Source organism: Lepisosteus oculatus, chromosome 19, assembly GCF_040954835.1.
Source record: "Lepisosteus oculatus isolate fLepOcu1 chromosome 19, fLepOcu1.hap2, whole genome shotgun sequence".
Classification (NCBI taxonomy): domain Eukaryota; kingdom Metazoa; phylum Chordata; class Actinopteri; order Semionotiformes; family Lepisosteidae; genus Lepisosteus; species Lepisosteus oculatus.
Genome location: NC_090714.1, coordinates 2,007,058 through 2,023,453, shown reverse-complemented (window position 1 = coordinate 2,023,453; position 16,396 = coordinate 2,007,058). Strand labels below are relative to the sequence as shown.

Genomic DNA, 16,396 nt, shown 5'->3' with positions numbered 1-16,396 from the left:
CTCTCGCCCAGCACCCCGGAGATCGAACCCCACATCACTCTCCTCCCTCAGAGGACAGAGACAACGCAGAGGACCTGTACAAGCACCCCGACAAGTCAGCTCTGGGCCCACGAGCCACGGGACCCTTTCTGCCACAGCCTGCCCGCCATCATTTTCTGTTGATCCAAAATCAATGTTGAATGCATTATATTAAAATAAGCAAAAACACAGAGTCATTCAATTTATGTTTAATAATAAACAAAAATAAATCTTTAAAATATCACCATACTAAAATACAATTTTCTTTCTTAAATACACTTTAAGGCACAAAGCATATTGCAGATCAGATGTACACAGTTACTGATTGAAACAATTAAGATTTGTCTTAGGGACATCGGCCTTATAGATATTCCTGGCGACACTTTTTTTAAAATAAAATGCCTTTGAACAACTTATCGACAATTAACATCAAATTCAATGATCAATTTAGTTTCATTATCACATCAGAGACAAATGTAAGCGTAAAGCTTATGGGTCACACTTTTGTGTGTCTGCTGAGAAACATTATTTTAGATAATAATAGAACTCTCTCTGACACCATGTAGTTTAATTTATGGTGCTATGAGTGAGTACAAGTGCATACTACAAAATTCCCACAAACAATAATAAATGTTTTCACATTTGAGTAATTGTATATCAAAAAGGTTAACCATGGCCACAAGGGTGACTTGTGAAGTAATATATATATATACAGTGTATAGTACAGGATACACTTTTCACACATTATAGAAAATGTAAAATTTTTTTATATAAAGTTTCATCAATAAAGTTTGTCAAATGAGTTCAGGCACTTGATTTTGGTCAGAACAAGCTTTTTTGAAAACAAAAACTGTCTATTCATTAAGATTAAAGACAGGAGATGACTGTATGACTCACAAACTAGGCTGTCTTAGCTCAAAAGGACATACAGTAATACATACTGTATACTAACGATATACCAATGCTTACATTTATAGATTTATAGCATTAATATTTAATACAAACCTAACACGACTATTTGGAAAATGTCATTTATCATATTTTATCAATTAAAGGGTTTTCCTATCTCTGTAATCTTATCAGATTTGTTTTTCTTAATGGAGAAAAGGGAGAGATGTGAAAAAAGATTTTGTAACCAGGATGCTTGCAGTTTGCAAATACATATTGCACTCAGTTCACTGAACCATATGACTGAATCACATCTATAAAGCAAGAGCTTCATCATCTCATTGGCCGTGATGGGGAAACAATGATGTCATCAGAGTCATCTGAATCGCCACCCTTTGAAGTCTGTGCAGGAGCAGCAGCAGTCAGATGTTGATTTAATTTTCCTGCTAGATAAAAAATACAACTGTTTTAAACTACTGTACCTTCTTTGATAATTAATAAAAATATTCTTTATTCATGGTGCATTTAATTCTTCATTACTTCTTACAAATTATAGTAGTGGCAAGCTAAGCTCAGCATTTTAAAATGAATTAGAGTAAAGCACTTTTAGAAATATGCTGTAACTAAATAGGAACAGTTTAGTAGACAATATATATTAAATGTAAATTAATGAGTGAGTACTGAATATGGTAAGCAGTTACAATGTAAAAAAAACTGTAAAATGTACAGTTTTTCTTGTACATTTTAAACTGCTAAGTAAGTCCTACAGACTTGCTTTACTGTATGTTTCTGGAGGAAAGAACTGGAAATGTTTTGACTAGTATTTTTGAACTAAGGGGTTTTCTTGCTAGTTCCCTGACAGATATAAATAAATAATACGTTACATAGATTACATTTGTACTGTGTAATATATATTTATGGATGCAAGACCTCAAAGAATGTAAGAATCTAACTCTCTGTAATAACAGTTCTTACCTAAGGAGAGTCTTTTAATAGGAGGGCTAGGCTCCTCTGACTCTTTGGCTTTCCATCTTTCACCACGGCCTTCTCCATTGACTTCTCCAAGGCCTTCCTTCGCCTCTTCATCATCACTGCATGCGGCAGGTTCCAAACCTGGCACACAACGAGAAGCAGTCAGTTTCCTCCCCTCACCTCTCAGATCTGCATTTTTAGGTAGTTCTGCACCAATCTCCCTCTCAAGCTGTTGCTTTCAGGGTGAAATAAAAAACAACAGAAGAAGCCCTAAAAGAGTAACATCAGTTGCTGTATAATAATGGAATTGAATTTCCACCTAGGAGTATTTATTACACAGAATAAAAATAATCCATTGTGCTTTTGACTTTTCTAATAATTAAAATTATTAAAAATAATTAGAGAGCTTCTACAGTTTAAGTCAAGTTATTGTTGCTAAAGAGGGTGTCTAGCTACTCAACAACTTACTTTTTCACACAAACATTGAACGCTGGCTGAATTTTATTCCAATAATGACAAAGTAGATTTTTTGTGTGTTAATTAGTTTTGCCTACCATTAGGATGATGTCATGTCTAAGTTAAAACACACAATCTTACTGACGTTTCGCCACAATGTACATACACTGCACTGCAAATATACAGGAATTAAAATGAGACTCCAAAAGAAGATTACCCTGAGCTGCTAGGTTTTTAAGGACAAAGGGTTTCCTCCTCGGTGCTGGAACGGGTCCTGTGCTTCTAAGAGTCGAACTCAGTGTCCCTCTCTCAGAAAGCAAACTACACAAAAACATAAAAACCTACAGTACTGAAACTAATAATAATAAAACACAGACTGCTGTGGGTAAAAACCAAACCAACAGCTGATTTATGCACTGGCTAAAAAAACACAAATCTGAACCCCGAAGGATTACATAAACTAATTATTTATATGACAGTGAATAATTTCACACAATGATTACTCATAGAGGTAGCATATTAACCTTTCACTGCATTTAAGCAGTAGGTGAAACGAATGCACATTTCTTTATGTAATAAAACAATTAAATGTGGACACACTAATTACAAGGGTTGCTGAGTGTTAATTCTGTGCAGCAATAAAATGATGTGAATTCTAGTCAGTCACCTGCTGTCGAGTTGTCCACAGCGTGCCAGGTGACCTCTGAAGGCTGACTGCAGTAATATCACGGCCTGCTCATCACCATTATCCAGGCTGTGAGAGCTCATTTTCTTGTTCACATGTGGGCTCTGAAAGAACGTAAAACCACGATAACATACTTAACTGCCAGAGCATCTTGCACAGCATAAACCACAGCCACAATTGTTTGGCAACATCCTCTTGCTAAACACAATGATCCAAAATGATCAACATCTTAATGGGATTTAAAGCTATGATGCTCTGGAACATGTGGTCTCCTATTTATGATAGCTGGTTTAATTAAAAAATCTGAATTGGACTCATTAGCCATCTAGTGGCAGGACGGTTTTACTGTACTTTATAATTAGAAGGACAACAGAAATGGCTAAAGAATTATAATTTAAAACAGTAAGTAATATGTATGTCATTGGAACTGGAAATATCTGAAATCCAAAGTCAAAAATTGAAAAGCTTGAATAACACATTTTGTATATTACCTTGTTTTCAAAGCTGAGTGGTTTGTTGATCTGTGCAGCTTTCAGATCCGCTAATTGTTTTTCCCTGTTCAGGTGTCCTCTTAGCACTGACTGAATCAAAATTGCAGCCTACAATTAAATCTCATAAGTTAAAATCTGAAATACTGCTACAAAAAAATAGTAAAATAAACTCTGCTATCTCATAGATTCTGAAAGAATCCATCTCTAAGGTCTAGCTTTCATGTGAAGCACTAAAATATGATAGCAGTGCTAAAAAAGCACCATGATACAACTTAATCTTTTTAAACCCTGGTAAAAGCACCAGCCAGGTATTCGATTCATCATCTTTAAAGCAAAGTATGATTGAGCAATTTTGCTAGCAATTGCTTGCATAATATCAATAACATTTACTTCTGTGAGTCTGACATATTGTAAATATATCTACATATCTATATATAACAAAAATATTACATGTAGGAAAATACTTACCTGATCTGAAATATTATCTGTGCTTGCATCTTCACTTTTGCTTCCATTCTGCCAAAAAAAGAAGAGTTGTGAATGTAATGTACAAACGGTGTAAAATAACTGATATTACTAACTTCCAACAACAGAGACTACAGGATTTAATCTTAGTTTTCAAAATGATGAAATGCATGGATAAAGTCAATAAAGTGTTAAAATTCCGCCTCCTAAAAATATTCACATTGTCACTCATAAGAAATCTGATGAAATTCATTCAGGATTGGAAACAGATGTCACTGCTTTAAACAAAGTGCTGCTGTAGTGAGGAACTGTTCAGGCAAGTTAACACTGTTTAATTTTCAAGAAACTGCCAGAACAAAAAAATGTTTGGGAAATATCCAATTACTCCAATACCCAATACTTCTTACTATCTTATGAAGCAAAAAAGTTAATATTTGCATACAAAGTTGCTCTAAGAGTTCATCTGCCACGGTTGTCTACTTACAGTACATGAAAATGTTCACTTTATAACCTTTGGGGTATGCCAAAATTATCACAAATATGTTCTACACATCAGCAGCTAAATCCTTGCTTGTTTTTGGAAATGGAATAAACTTTACCCTATTTTTATAACTGTGCCAATGTTTCTGAATGGTTCTCGCTGCCTCTTCCTGTTTTTCATCTCTTTTTTGATGTCGATGCACTTGGTTGGATGGAGAGAGGAACAAAGTGTTTTCTGGATCCTTTTCAGGGTTGACACGGGACTGACTTCCAAATTCCTTGTTGAAGGGCTCCCTTCTCTGACCCTGGAAAAAGGCAGAGCCAGTTAACCATTGTGTTACAGTTTAGAAGTACTGAGGATTCAAGGGTTTCAAAGGGATGCTTTCAAAGCACGATGAGTAGAACAGTGGATTGTGGCCAGCCTCTTTATGGTAGATAGTTGAAACCTTTTCATTTGCTTTCCAACTCTGGTCTCAGCCAAAAACATTTTTTAGATAAGATCAATGTTCAAGCCAGACACAGTGTAATGGAAATAAAGCCCATACTGGCATAAAAATATAAAATACATATGAATGTCTTCCTACAAATCTAGTAACAATGTAGTTATATATTTAGAAAATTGTACTAATTCACACATTTATAAAAGCTGAGAGTTAAAATACAGAAAAGAAAAAACCTACTGAAGAAAGGAACTAACAGAAAAAATAGTACCTGTCAGACTAATTAAATCACAGAATCTGTAGAAACTATTGATGGTTTAATACATACAAATGATGTAACTTCATATTATACACTAATTACAAGGGTTGTAATGATGAAGTTAATATTATACACTATAATATGGTGCTCTGAAATAATTCCTAAAAGTTTAAAAAAGAACATAGTTGAGTCAATATGCTTTTCAATATAAGCAGATAAATGGCATCAGCAAAAAGCTTGAATCTGAGTTAAACAGCTTTTGTCACAGCCTGTTATCAAATAGTTCTGGGTAGAAAACTACCTGGAAAGCTGCCAAAAGACTGAATGATAACCATTTAAACAATACAACAATGACGACTATGATTCCTAGGACACTGCTTTAGTTGAAAAATAATGACCCATCTAACATCTATACCCCCAATGCATTTCTGTGAAAAAAGAAAAAGCAAAGAGAATAAAAAAAGAAATTACTGTACTGCCTCTATAACCTATAACACTATTTCTCAGTTTTTCTGAAAATGTTGCATAAAATAATATATCAGGGTTCTCCAACCCTGCTTCTGAGGAGCCTCAACCCTGTTAAACAGGTGATTTGTTAAATTAAGTAATTTAGAGATCATCTGGAACAGAACAGAATAAGCAGGAATGGAAGAACCTGTTTGCATTCATGCTTATGTTAACTGAAGAATCACCTTCTTAGTGATCAAAGTATTCATACTCTTTAGAAAACAGGTAGTGTACTTCAGGACTAACAGAAGTTGTCCCCTCCAGGACCAGTGTTGAAGACTCATGTTTTATATAACAGTGTAACACTGCACTAACCGATCATGCTCGTATCACGTAAACATTTATTTGAACTGTTTACTTTTTATAGATGACCGATATCAGCTACATAAAATCCAAAAGCTGACAATAGGAAATCCATCCTGCGCTCACGTTGAAAACCAGAAGAGTACGATATAACATAATTTTAACCTTTTTCATGCATTTAATTTGTCAGGATTCTCCCAAATAAAAAAAAAAATATTTTTCATTTTACCTGTTTAGTTGATTTTACAGACTCTTCTTTAAAATGTCTCTCATCCTCTAGTTCTGATTCCAACTTTTTTATTTTTTCTTTGAGTCTTTCCATCTGTTCTCTGACGTAAAGGAAGGTGTTAGAGTTGATTATTAAAAAAAAACCTCAATCATCTATTTAATTATATAAATATAAATATATACAATATTTGTTTGTTGGAAAACATCCTACCATGTATACTCGTTTTGTGCAAGTTTAATAATACAAGACATGGAAAAAAGGTAACTGCTGTTTTATAAATAACAGAGTTATTATATTAACAAAGTTATTTATAAATAACGTTATTTAGAATGTTAAATGGAAATAAATATTCATTGTTCAAAGCATGTGAATGAAGAAAACCAGAAAGTACTTGAGTTCTTGACATGCATTCTCCTTTTCAACTGCCTTCAGCCTCTCAGCATCCTTTATCACTTCCAGCTTCTCACTTTCCAGTAGTTTTATCTTAGCACTGAAATTAGAAAATATTTATGAAAGCATCGTGGCACAACACAGTGATTACCCTGAGAATTTGTGAGTTCAAACCCCTCGACACGGGACTTCACTCAAACTACTGATATAAATGCTTTACTGTGTCATTGGATATGCCCAAGATGTACCTGGAAATTAGAACTTACTTTGAAGTGATTTAACTGGTTAAATCAAGATTTTGTTTTAAAAATGGCATCACATCTTGTGCCCTGTGCTTTTATGTTATGTTCCAGCTTGCTAAAATACTTTTAGAAAATAATTAGCTATATTTTATTGGGAGGTCATACTATATGCAGTCCCTCAACAATTCTTATTTATACATTGTATAGATGACTTATAACGTTTTGCAATAGACACCAGATGTATTCATACATTTCTATTTAATACTGTTTATGCAACTTCAATAAATAAAAAACTAAACCTGAGATGATTAAATCAACATTCTAAGGCTGTGGACTTCTACTTCCATTGTTCCACTGTTTCACTCTTGAGAGAGATTGTGTGCTAATAACAGGCTTTTAAACTGGCATATTTCTGTACCATCATTACAGGTAAGAAGCTTTCAAATCTTTTCTGTTTACAAAGAAGACGCTATCATACGCATGTGCCTCAAAGAAATTCAGCACCCCAGTACAAAAAACTGCTAGTGAAATAGCTGGGTTAAGTGTTTTTTTTATTTGGAATCACCAAGTACATTTGAATGTCCCTCAATTTTAAATATACAACTTCTGGATAATTCAACTGACCACCACACCTCTCTAAATAGCAGGGGAGAGAGGAAGACAACGTACCATCTTCATCTGAAATGTGAATTCCCTTTTTTTCACACTGTTAGACCCACAACATCGACAGAAGAGCTAAGGTGTCAGGTTAGAAACTAATCCCAGCTCATTGGCTCACTAATGAAAGACACTAGTAAACTGTGAATCCACTGAGCTCAACTGTGCAAACTGTGGCCACCAACTGTCACAGTCATCACACAGCTCAGACTTCAACCAGCAATCTCCACAACACAGTGGATTCACTGACAATTTGGGGCCTCCCGGTTTGCTAAGTTTAATCAAGACCTGAATCTTTAATAAATGGCTTACATCTTCTCAGTTAACTGCTCTTGTAGATCAGCACGCTCCTCCCTCATTTTCTTGACAAGCCCACGGAGACGAATACATTCCTGCTGGAAATCTGATCCTTTGGGAGTCTCGGTAACACTTTGAGTGGCTATATCAGAACTGGTTGCCACTGTGCTAACATGAGTGGCCCTTGCGCTGTCCACTTCCACTTGGGGAGTATTTGATCCCGATTCTTCAGCTTTCTTAAAAACATAAATGGAAAAATTGAATGTAAAGTTAGCGACTATTAATAGTCACACTACTGTGTCTCAGCTATATTTTTCAGCTTTTAAAGTTCATTTCTCTATTACTCAAGGGAACACTCACCTTTTCGAGCTCAGACATGCGTCTTATGAGCCTCTGTTTGCTCCAGTCACTGTAACCTGAAAGGAATTTTTCAGTCACACATTAAGGTCACACGTAAAAAAAACTGAGTAGAGAAAATATCAAATATGATTTAATAACTGGACTTTATTTATAATGCTAACTAATTTCAGTTAATTAAAGTCAGATATGATACTGATAAGACCCACTGACAAAATTGTGACCTTACATTAAAATAAATGTTATAAAAGGTTATAATGTACATGTGAAAGATGTGTAAATGTATTTCCTTAAATCGTTTAGCTTATACAGGTCATCAACCAAAAAAACCTTAAAAGAACTGAGGAAGGGTGGTTTTTGAAACCACTATAGAAGAAGAAATAAAAAGCAAATTAACCCTACACTGGCCTAAAATGCACCCTGATTAAAATCCATCTTTTCAGCATCGTTCACCTGTTTCAACGATTGCCTAAAGAAGGCAGATTATTGAAGAAGATGACTTTCCAAGAGGTTTTCTCAACATTTTTGATTGTTTAAGACAAATATTTTTTGGATTGAGGAACATTTCAAATCTGATGGCTGGAGGGCTTTAGAGACAGATTGCAGATACATTTTTTACATTCACTGCTGGATTCTGGGGCCCAAGGCAGTTTAAGGACAAGTGATAATTTGATCCTATCTTCAATTTTTAGAAAATCAGATGACTGGAGAGTTTCAGAGACAGATAGCAGAAATGCTCTGTTGAAACCCCAGCTAGGGTTAGGGTTAGGTTTACAGTACTACGTATACATTTTTTACATTCACTGATGGATTCTGGGACCAAAGGCAGCTTTAGGGCAAATGATAATCTACTCCTACCTGCAATTTTAAGTAAATCAGATGACTGGAGAGTTTCAGAGACAGATAGCAGAAATGCTCAACTGAAACCCCAGCTAGGGTTAGGGTTAGCTTTACCGTACTACGTATACATTTCTTACATTCACTGCTGGATTCTGGGTCCCAAAGCAGCTTTAGGACAAGTGATAATTTGATCCTATCTGCAATTTTTAGTAAATCAGATGACTGGAGGGCTTCAGAGACAGATAGCAGAAAAGCTCAGCTGAAACCCAAGCTAGGGTTAGGGTTAGGTTTACCGTACTACAGATACATTTTTTACATTCACTGCTGGATTCTGGGGCCCAAGGCAGCTTTAGGACAAGTGATAATTTGATCCTATCTGCAATTTTTAGAAAATCAGATGACTGGAGGGCTTCAGAGACAGATAACAGAAATGCTCTCTTGAAACCCCAGCTAGGGTTAGGGTTAGCTTTACCGTACTACAGATACATTTTTTACATTCACTGCTGGATTCTGGGGCCCAAGGCAGCTTCAGGGCAAATGATAATCTACTTCTATCTGCAATTTTTAGTAAATCAGATGACTGGAGGGCTACAGAGGCAGATAGCAGAAATGCTCAGCTGAAACCCCAGCTAGGGTTAGGGTTAGCTTTACCGTACTACAGATACATTTCTTACATTCACTGCTGGATTCCGGGTCCCAAAGCAGTTTTAGGACAAGTGATAATTTGATCCTATCTGCAGTTTTTAGTAAATAAGATGAATGGAGGGCTTCAGAGACAGATAGCAGAAATGCTCAGCTGAAACCCCAGCTAGGGTTAGGGTTAGCTTTACCGTACTACATATACATTTTTTACATTTACTACTGGATTCTGGGACCAAAGGCAGCTTTAGGGCAAATGATAATCTACTTCTATCTGCAATTTTAAGTAGATCAGATGACTGGAGGGCTTCAGAGACAGATAGCAGAAATGCTCATTTGAAAAACCAGCTAGGGTTAGGGTTAGCTTTACCGTACTACATATGCATTTCTTACATTCACTGCTGGATTCTGGGTCCCAAAGCAGTATTAGGACAAGTGATAATTTGATCCTACCTGCAATTTTTAGAAAATCAGATGACTGGAGGGCTTCAGAGACAGATAGCAGAAATGCTCTGTTGAAACCCCAGCTAGGGTTAGGGTTAGCTTTACCGTACTACAGATACATTTTTTACATTCACTGCTGGATTCTGGGGCCCAAGGCAGCTTTAGGGCAAATGATTATCTACTTCTATCTGCAATTTTAAGTAGATCAGATGACTGGAGGGCTACAGAGACAGATAGCAGAAATGCTCAACTGAATCCCCAGCTAGGGGTAGGGTTAGCTTTACCGTACTACATATACATTTTTTACATTTACTACTGGATTCTGGGTCCCAAAGCAGTTTAAGGACAAGTGATAATTTGATCCTATCTGCAATTTTTAGAAAATCAGATGACTGGAGGGCTTCAGAGACAGATAGCAGAAATGCTCTGTTGAAACCCCAGCTAGGGTTAGGGTTAGGTTTACAGTACTACGTATACATTTTTTACATTCACTGATGGATTCTGGGACCAAAGGCAGCTTTAGGGCAAATGATAATCTACTTCTATCTGCAATTTTAAGTAGATCAGATGACTGGAGGGCTTCAGAGGCAGATAGCAGAAATGCTCATTTGAAACCCCAGCTAGGGTTAGGGTTAGGTTTACCGTACTACATATGCATTTCTTACATTCACTGCTGGATTCCGGGTCCCAAAGCAGTTTTAGGACAAGTGATAATTTGATCCTATCTGCAATTTTTAGTAAATCAGATGACTGGAGGGCTTCAGAGACAGATAGCAGAAATGCTCTGTTGAAATCCCAGCTAGGGTTAGGGTTAGCTTTACCGTACTACAGATACATTTTTTACATTCACTGCTGGATTCTGGGGCCCAAGGCAGCTTTAGGACAAGTGATAATTTGATCCTATCTGCAATTTTTAGAAAATCAGATGACTGGAGGGCTTCAGAGACAGATAGCAGAAAAGCTCAGCTGAAACCCCAGCTAGGGTTAGGGTTAGGTTTACCGTACTACAGATACATTTTTTACATTCACTGCTGGATTCTGGGGCCCAAGGCAGCTTTAGGACAAGTGATAATTTGATCCTATCTGCAATTTTTAGAAAATCAGATGACTGGAGGGCTTCAGAGACAGATAGCAGAAATGCTCTGTTGAAACCCCAGCTAGGGTTAGGGTTAGCTTTACCGTACTACGTATACATTTCTTACATTCACTGCTGGATTCCGGGTCCCAAAGCAGTTTTAGGACAAGTGATAATTTGATCCTATCTGCAATTTTTAGTAAATCAGATGACTGGAGGGCTTCAGAGACAGATAGCAGAAAAGCTCAGCTGAAACCCAAGCTAGGGTTAGGGTTAGGTTTACCGTACTACAGATACATTTTTTACATTCACTGATGGATTCTGGGGCCCAAGGCAGCTTCAGGGCAAATGATAATCTACTTCTATCTGCAATTTTTAGTAAATCAGATGACTGGAGGGCTACAGAGGCAGATAGCAGAAATGCTCAGCTGAAACCCCAGCTAGGGTTAGGGTTAGCTTTACCGTACTACATATACATTTTTTACATTTACTACTGGATTCTGGGTCCCAAAGCAGTTTAAGGACAAGTGATAATTTGATCCTATCTGCAATTTTTAGAAAATCAGATGACTGGAGGGCTTCAGAGACAGATAGCAGAAATGCTCTGTTGAAACCCCAGCTAGGGTTAGGGTTAGGTTTACAGTACTACGTATACATTTTTTACATTCACTGATGGATTCTGGGACCAAAGGCAGCTTTAGGGCAAATGATAATCTACTTCTATCTGCAATTTTAAGTAGATCAGATGACTGGAGGGCTTCAGAGACAGATAGCAGAAATGCTCTGTTGAAACCCCAGCTAGGGTTAGGGTTAGCTTTACCGTACTACGTATACATTTCTTACATTCACTGCTGGATTCTGGGTCCCTAAGCAGTTTTAGGACAAGTGACAATTTGATCCTATCTGCAATTTTTAGAAAATCAGATGACTGGAGAGTTTCAGAGACAGATAGCAGAAATGCTCATTTGAAACACCAGCTAGGGTTAGGGTTAGCTTTACCGTACTACATATACATTTCTTACATTCACTGCTGGATTCTGGGGCCCAAGGCAGCTTTAGGACAAGTGATAAATCGATCCTATCTGCAATTTTTAGTAAATAAGATGAATGGAGGGCTTCAGAGACAGATAGCAGAAATGCTCTGTTGAAACCCCAGCTAGGGTTAGGGTTAGCAGTAGAGTACTACGTATACATTTTTTACATTCACTGCTGGATTCTGGGGCCCAAGGCAACTTTAGGACAAGTGATAATTTGATCCTATCTGCAATTTTTAGAAAATCAGATGACTGGAGGGCTTCAGAGACAGATAACAGAAATGCTCTCTTGAAACCCCAGCTAGGGTTAGGGTAAGCATTACAGTACTACGTATACATTTTTTACATTCACTGCTGGATTCTGGGGCCCAAGGCAGCTTCAGGGCAAATGATAATCTACTTCTATCTGCAATTTTTAGTAAATCAGATGACTGGAGGGCTACAGAGGCAGATAGCAGAAATGCTCAGATGAAACCCCAGCTAGGGTTAGGGTTAGCTTTACCGTACTACATATACATTTTTTACATTTACTACTGGATTCTGGGTCCCAAAGCAGTTTAAGGACAAGTGATAATTTGATCCTATCTGCAATTTTTAGAAAATCAGATGACTGGAGGGCTTCAGAGACAGATAGCAGAAATGCTCTGTTGAAACCCCAGCTAGGGTTAGGGTTAGCAGTAGAGTACTACGTATACATTTTTTACATTCACTGCTGGATTCTGGGGCCCAAGGCAACTTTAGGGCAAATGATAATCTACTTCTATCTGCAATTTTAAGTAGATCAGATGACTGGAGGGCTTCAGAGACAGATAGCAGAAATGCTCATTTGAAACCCCAGCTAGGGTTAGGGTTAGGTTTACCGTACTACGTATACATTTCTTACATTCACTGCTGGATTCCGGGTCCCAAAGCAGTTTTAGGACAAGTGATAATTTGATCCTATCTGCAATTTTTAGTAAATCAGATGACTGGAGGGCTACAGAGACAGATAGCAGAAATGCTCAGCTGAAACCCCAGCTAGGGTAAGGGTCAGCATTACAGTACTACATATACATTTTTTACATTCACTGCTGGATTCTGGGGCCCAAGGCAGCTTTAGGACAAGTGATAATTTGATCCTATCTGCAATTTTTAGTAAATCAGATGACTGGAGGGCTTCAGAGACAGATAGCAGAAAAGCTCAGCTGAAACCCAAGCTAGGGTTAGGGTTAGGTTTACCGTACTACAGATACATTTTTTACATTCACTGATGGATTCTGGGGCCCAAGGCAGCTTCAGGGCAAATGATAATCTACTTCTATCTGCAATTTTTAGTAAATCAGATGACTGGAGGGCTACAGAGGCAGATAGCAGAAATGCTCAGCTGAAACCCCAGCTAGGGTTAGGGTTAGCTTTACCGTACTACATATACATTTTTTACATTTACTACTGGATTCTGGGTCCCAAAGCAGTTTAAGGACAAGTGATAATTTGATCCTATCTGCAATTTTTAGAAAATCAGATGACTGGAGGGCTTCAGAGACAGATAGCAGAAATGCTCTGTTGAAACCCCAGCTAGGGTTAGGGTTAGGTTTACAGTACTACGTATACATTTTTTACATTCACTGATGGATTCTGGGACCAAAGGCAGCTTTAGGGCAAATGATAATCTACTTCTATCTGCAATTTTAAGTAGATCAGATGACTGGAGGGCTTCAGAGACAGATAGCAGAAATGCTCATTTGAAACACCAGCTAGGGTTAGGGTTAGCATTACAGTACTACGTATACATTTCTTACATTCACTGCTGGATTCTGGGTCCCAAAGCAGTTTTAGGACAAGTGATAATTTGATCCTACCTGCAATTTTAAGTAGATCAGATGACTGGAGGGCTTCAGAGACAGATAGCAGAAATGCTCTGTTGAAACCCCAGCTAGGGTAAGGGTCAGCATTACAGTACTACATATACATTTTTTACATTCACTGCTGGATTCTGGGGCCCAAGGCAGCTTTAGGACAAGTGATAATTTGATCCTATCTGCAATTTTTAGAAAATCAGATGACTGGATTGTTTCAGAGACAGATAGCAGAAATGCTCATTTGAAACCCCAGCTAGGGTTAGGGTTAGCTTTACCGTACTACAGATACATTTTTTACATTCACTGCTGGATTCTGGGGCCCAAGGCAGCTTTAGGACAAGTGATAATTTGATCCTATCTGCAATTTTTAGAAAATCAGATGACTGGATTGTTTCAGAGACAGATAGCAGAAATGCTCATTTGAAACCCCAGCTAGGGTTAGGGTTAGCTTTACCGTACTACAGATACATTTTTTACATTCACTGCTGGATTCTGGGGCCCAAGGCAGCTTTAGGACAAGTGATAATTTGATCCTATCTGCAATTTTTAGAAAATCAGATGACTGGAGAGTTTCAGAGACAGATAGCAGAAATGCTCTGTTGAAACCCCAGCTAGGGTTAGGGTTAGCTTTACCGTACTACGTATACATTTCTTACATTCACTGCTGGATTCCGGGTCCCAAAGCAGTTTTAGGACAAGTGATAATTTGATCCTATCTGCAATTTTTAGTAAATCAGATGACTGGAGGGCTTCAGAGACAGATAGCAGAAAAGCTCAGCTGAAACCCAAGCTAGGGTTAGGGTTAGCTTTACCGTACTACAGATACATTTTTTACATTCACTGCTGGATTCTGGGGCCCAAGGCAGCTTTAGGGCAAATGATAATCTACTTCTATCTGCAATTTTAAGTAGATCAGATGACTGGAGAGTTTCAGAGACAGATAGCAGAAATGCTCTGTTGAAACCCCAGCTAGGGTTAGGGTTAGCTTTACCGTACTACGTATACATTTCTTACATTCACTGCTGGATTCTGGGTCCCAAAGCAGTTTTAGGACAAGTGATAATTTGATCCTATCTGCAATTTTTAGTAAATAAGATGACTGGAGGGCTTCAGAGACAGATAGCAGAAATGCTCTGTTGAAACCCCAGCTAGGGTTAGGGTTAGCAATACTGTACTATATATACATTTTTTACATTCACTGCTGGATTCTGGGTCCTAAAGCAGCTGTAGGACAAGTGATAATTTGATCCTATCTGCAATTTTTAGAAAATCAGATGACTGGAGGGCTTCAGAGACAGATAACAGAAATGCTCTGTTGAAACCCCAGCTAGGGTTAGGGTTAGCAATACTGTACTATATATACATTTTTTACATTCACTGCTGGATTCTGGGTCCTAAAGCAGCTGTAGGACTAGTGATAATTTGATCCTATCTGCATTTTTAATATTCAGAGAGACTTTGGGCTGTTTGTATTCTATATTGCAACACTTTATAACTGGATGCCAAAACTGTCAGATGAAGAGTTTTAAGAAAACCTGTTTTAATGGGTAAACACTCTTAATTTTGTCATTCAAACATACCTCTGGCAGTACTAGAAACAGAGGGGTTGTCCATAGCTCTTTCGAGATCCTGCTTCAGAGATTTATTCTCTTCTTGAAGCTGTTTGATGTTCTTCGACAGTCTCAGGACGGTTGAATTAAGTGCCTTCTGTTGTTTCTGGGATTCTTTTTTCTCAGCCCTGTTATACAGCCAGATATACTGGTAAGGCAGGAGTCTTTTTTAATGAATGGGTGTACGAAATGGGAAATAATTAATTAATACCTGCTCTCTGCAGCTTCTGTATTGGCTAGTAAAATCCTTAATCTCTGTACCTGAAGAAAAAATAACGGATTGTTACAATTTAAAAATAAATGGACATCAGTTATGTTGATTACTTCAACCCCTTACTTGAGATTACATCTAATACACAATATTGGGGTATCACCAGATCGCATGAAAATATCTGCGGTTTCAACTGGAATTTATAAATTCAGAATTGTGTGCACAAACCATTGACAGGGTTATTTAATTTTTTTTAAAACATAGCTTCTGCTTCAGGAAGTGATTACTTATGCTTTAAAAACGCACCTCATCATAGTATGTCTCCATTGCTATCTTCATTTCTTCAATATTTGTTGTCTTTAAATCGTTTTGAAGTTTACTATATTAGAATAAAAACAAAAATGTTATTTTTAGAACAAAATAATGTAGACTATACTTTGCAGTGAATTGAGCTTAATGGAACTGATGTGGCAAAATGTGGTCAATTCAAAGCAATTTGGCTAAATAAGAGTTTAATGTACATTTTTGTAGGTAATATCTCCAGTTTATCATTTCTACTGAAAATATTA

At 37.3% G+C, this 16,396-nt stretch overlaps 1 protein-coding gene across 5 annotated transcripts in view; it reads right to left on the bottom strand.

The window, feature by feature from the left end:
* Window positions 1–211: 211 nt before the first annotated feature.
* Window positions 212–16,396, bottom strand: part of iqce (IQ motif containing E) — a 21,544-nt gene continuing 5,359 nt past the window's right edge. For 3 of the 5 annotated variants that reach the window (XM_015359762.2, XM_015359758.2, XM_015359759.2), the window contains exons 10-23: window positions 16,134–16,206; window positions 15,828–15,877; window positions 15,587–15,744; window positions 8,140–8,195; window positions 7,795–8,015; window positions 6,585–6,683; window positions 6,194–6,293; window positions 4,575–4,760; window positions 3,979–4,026; window positions 3,511–3,618; window positions 3,002–3,123; window positions 2,552–2,655; window positions 1,882–2,019; window positions 212–1,352 (exon numbers count right to left, since the gene is read on the bottom strand). In XM_015359762.2, the coding sequence (XP_015215248.1) occupies window positions 1,240–1,352; window positions 1,882–2,019; window positions 2,552–2,655; window positions 3,002–3,123; window positions 3,511–3,618; window positions 3,979–4,026; window positions 4,575–4,760; window positions 6,194–6,293; window positions 6,585–6,683; window positions 7,795–8,015; window positions 8,140–8,195; window positions 15,587–15,744; window positions 15,828–15,877; window positions 16,134–16,206 (1,576 nt within the window). In that variant the 3' untranslated portion in view covers window positions 212–1,239. The remainder of the gene's footprint in view (window positions 1,353–1,881; window positions 2,020–2,551; window positions 2,656–3,001; window positions 3,124–3,510; window positions 3,619–3,978; window positions 4,027–4,574; window positions 4,761–6,193; window positions 6,294–6,584; window positions 6,684–7,794; window positions 8,016–8,139; window positions 8,196–15,586; window positions 15,745–15,827; window positions 15,878–16,133; window positions 16,207–16,396) is intronic. The other 2 variants (XM_015359760.2, XM_015359761.2) reach the window with 2 other exon arrangements.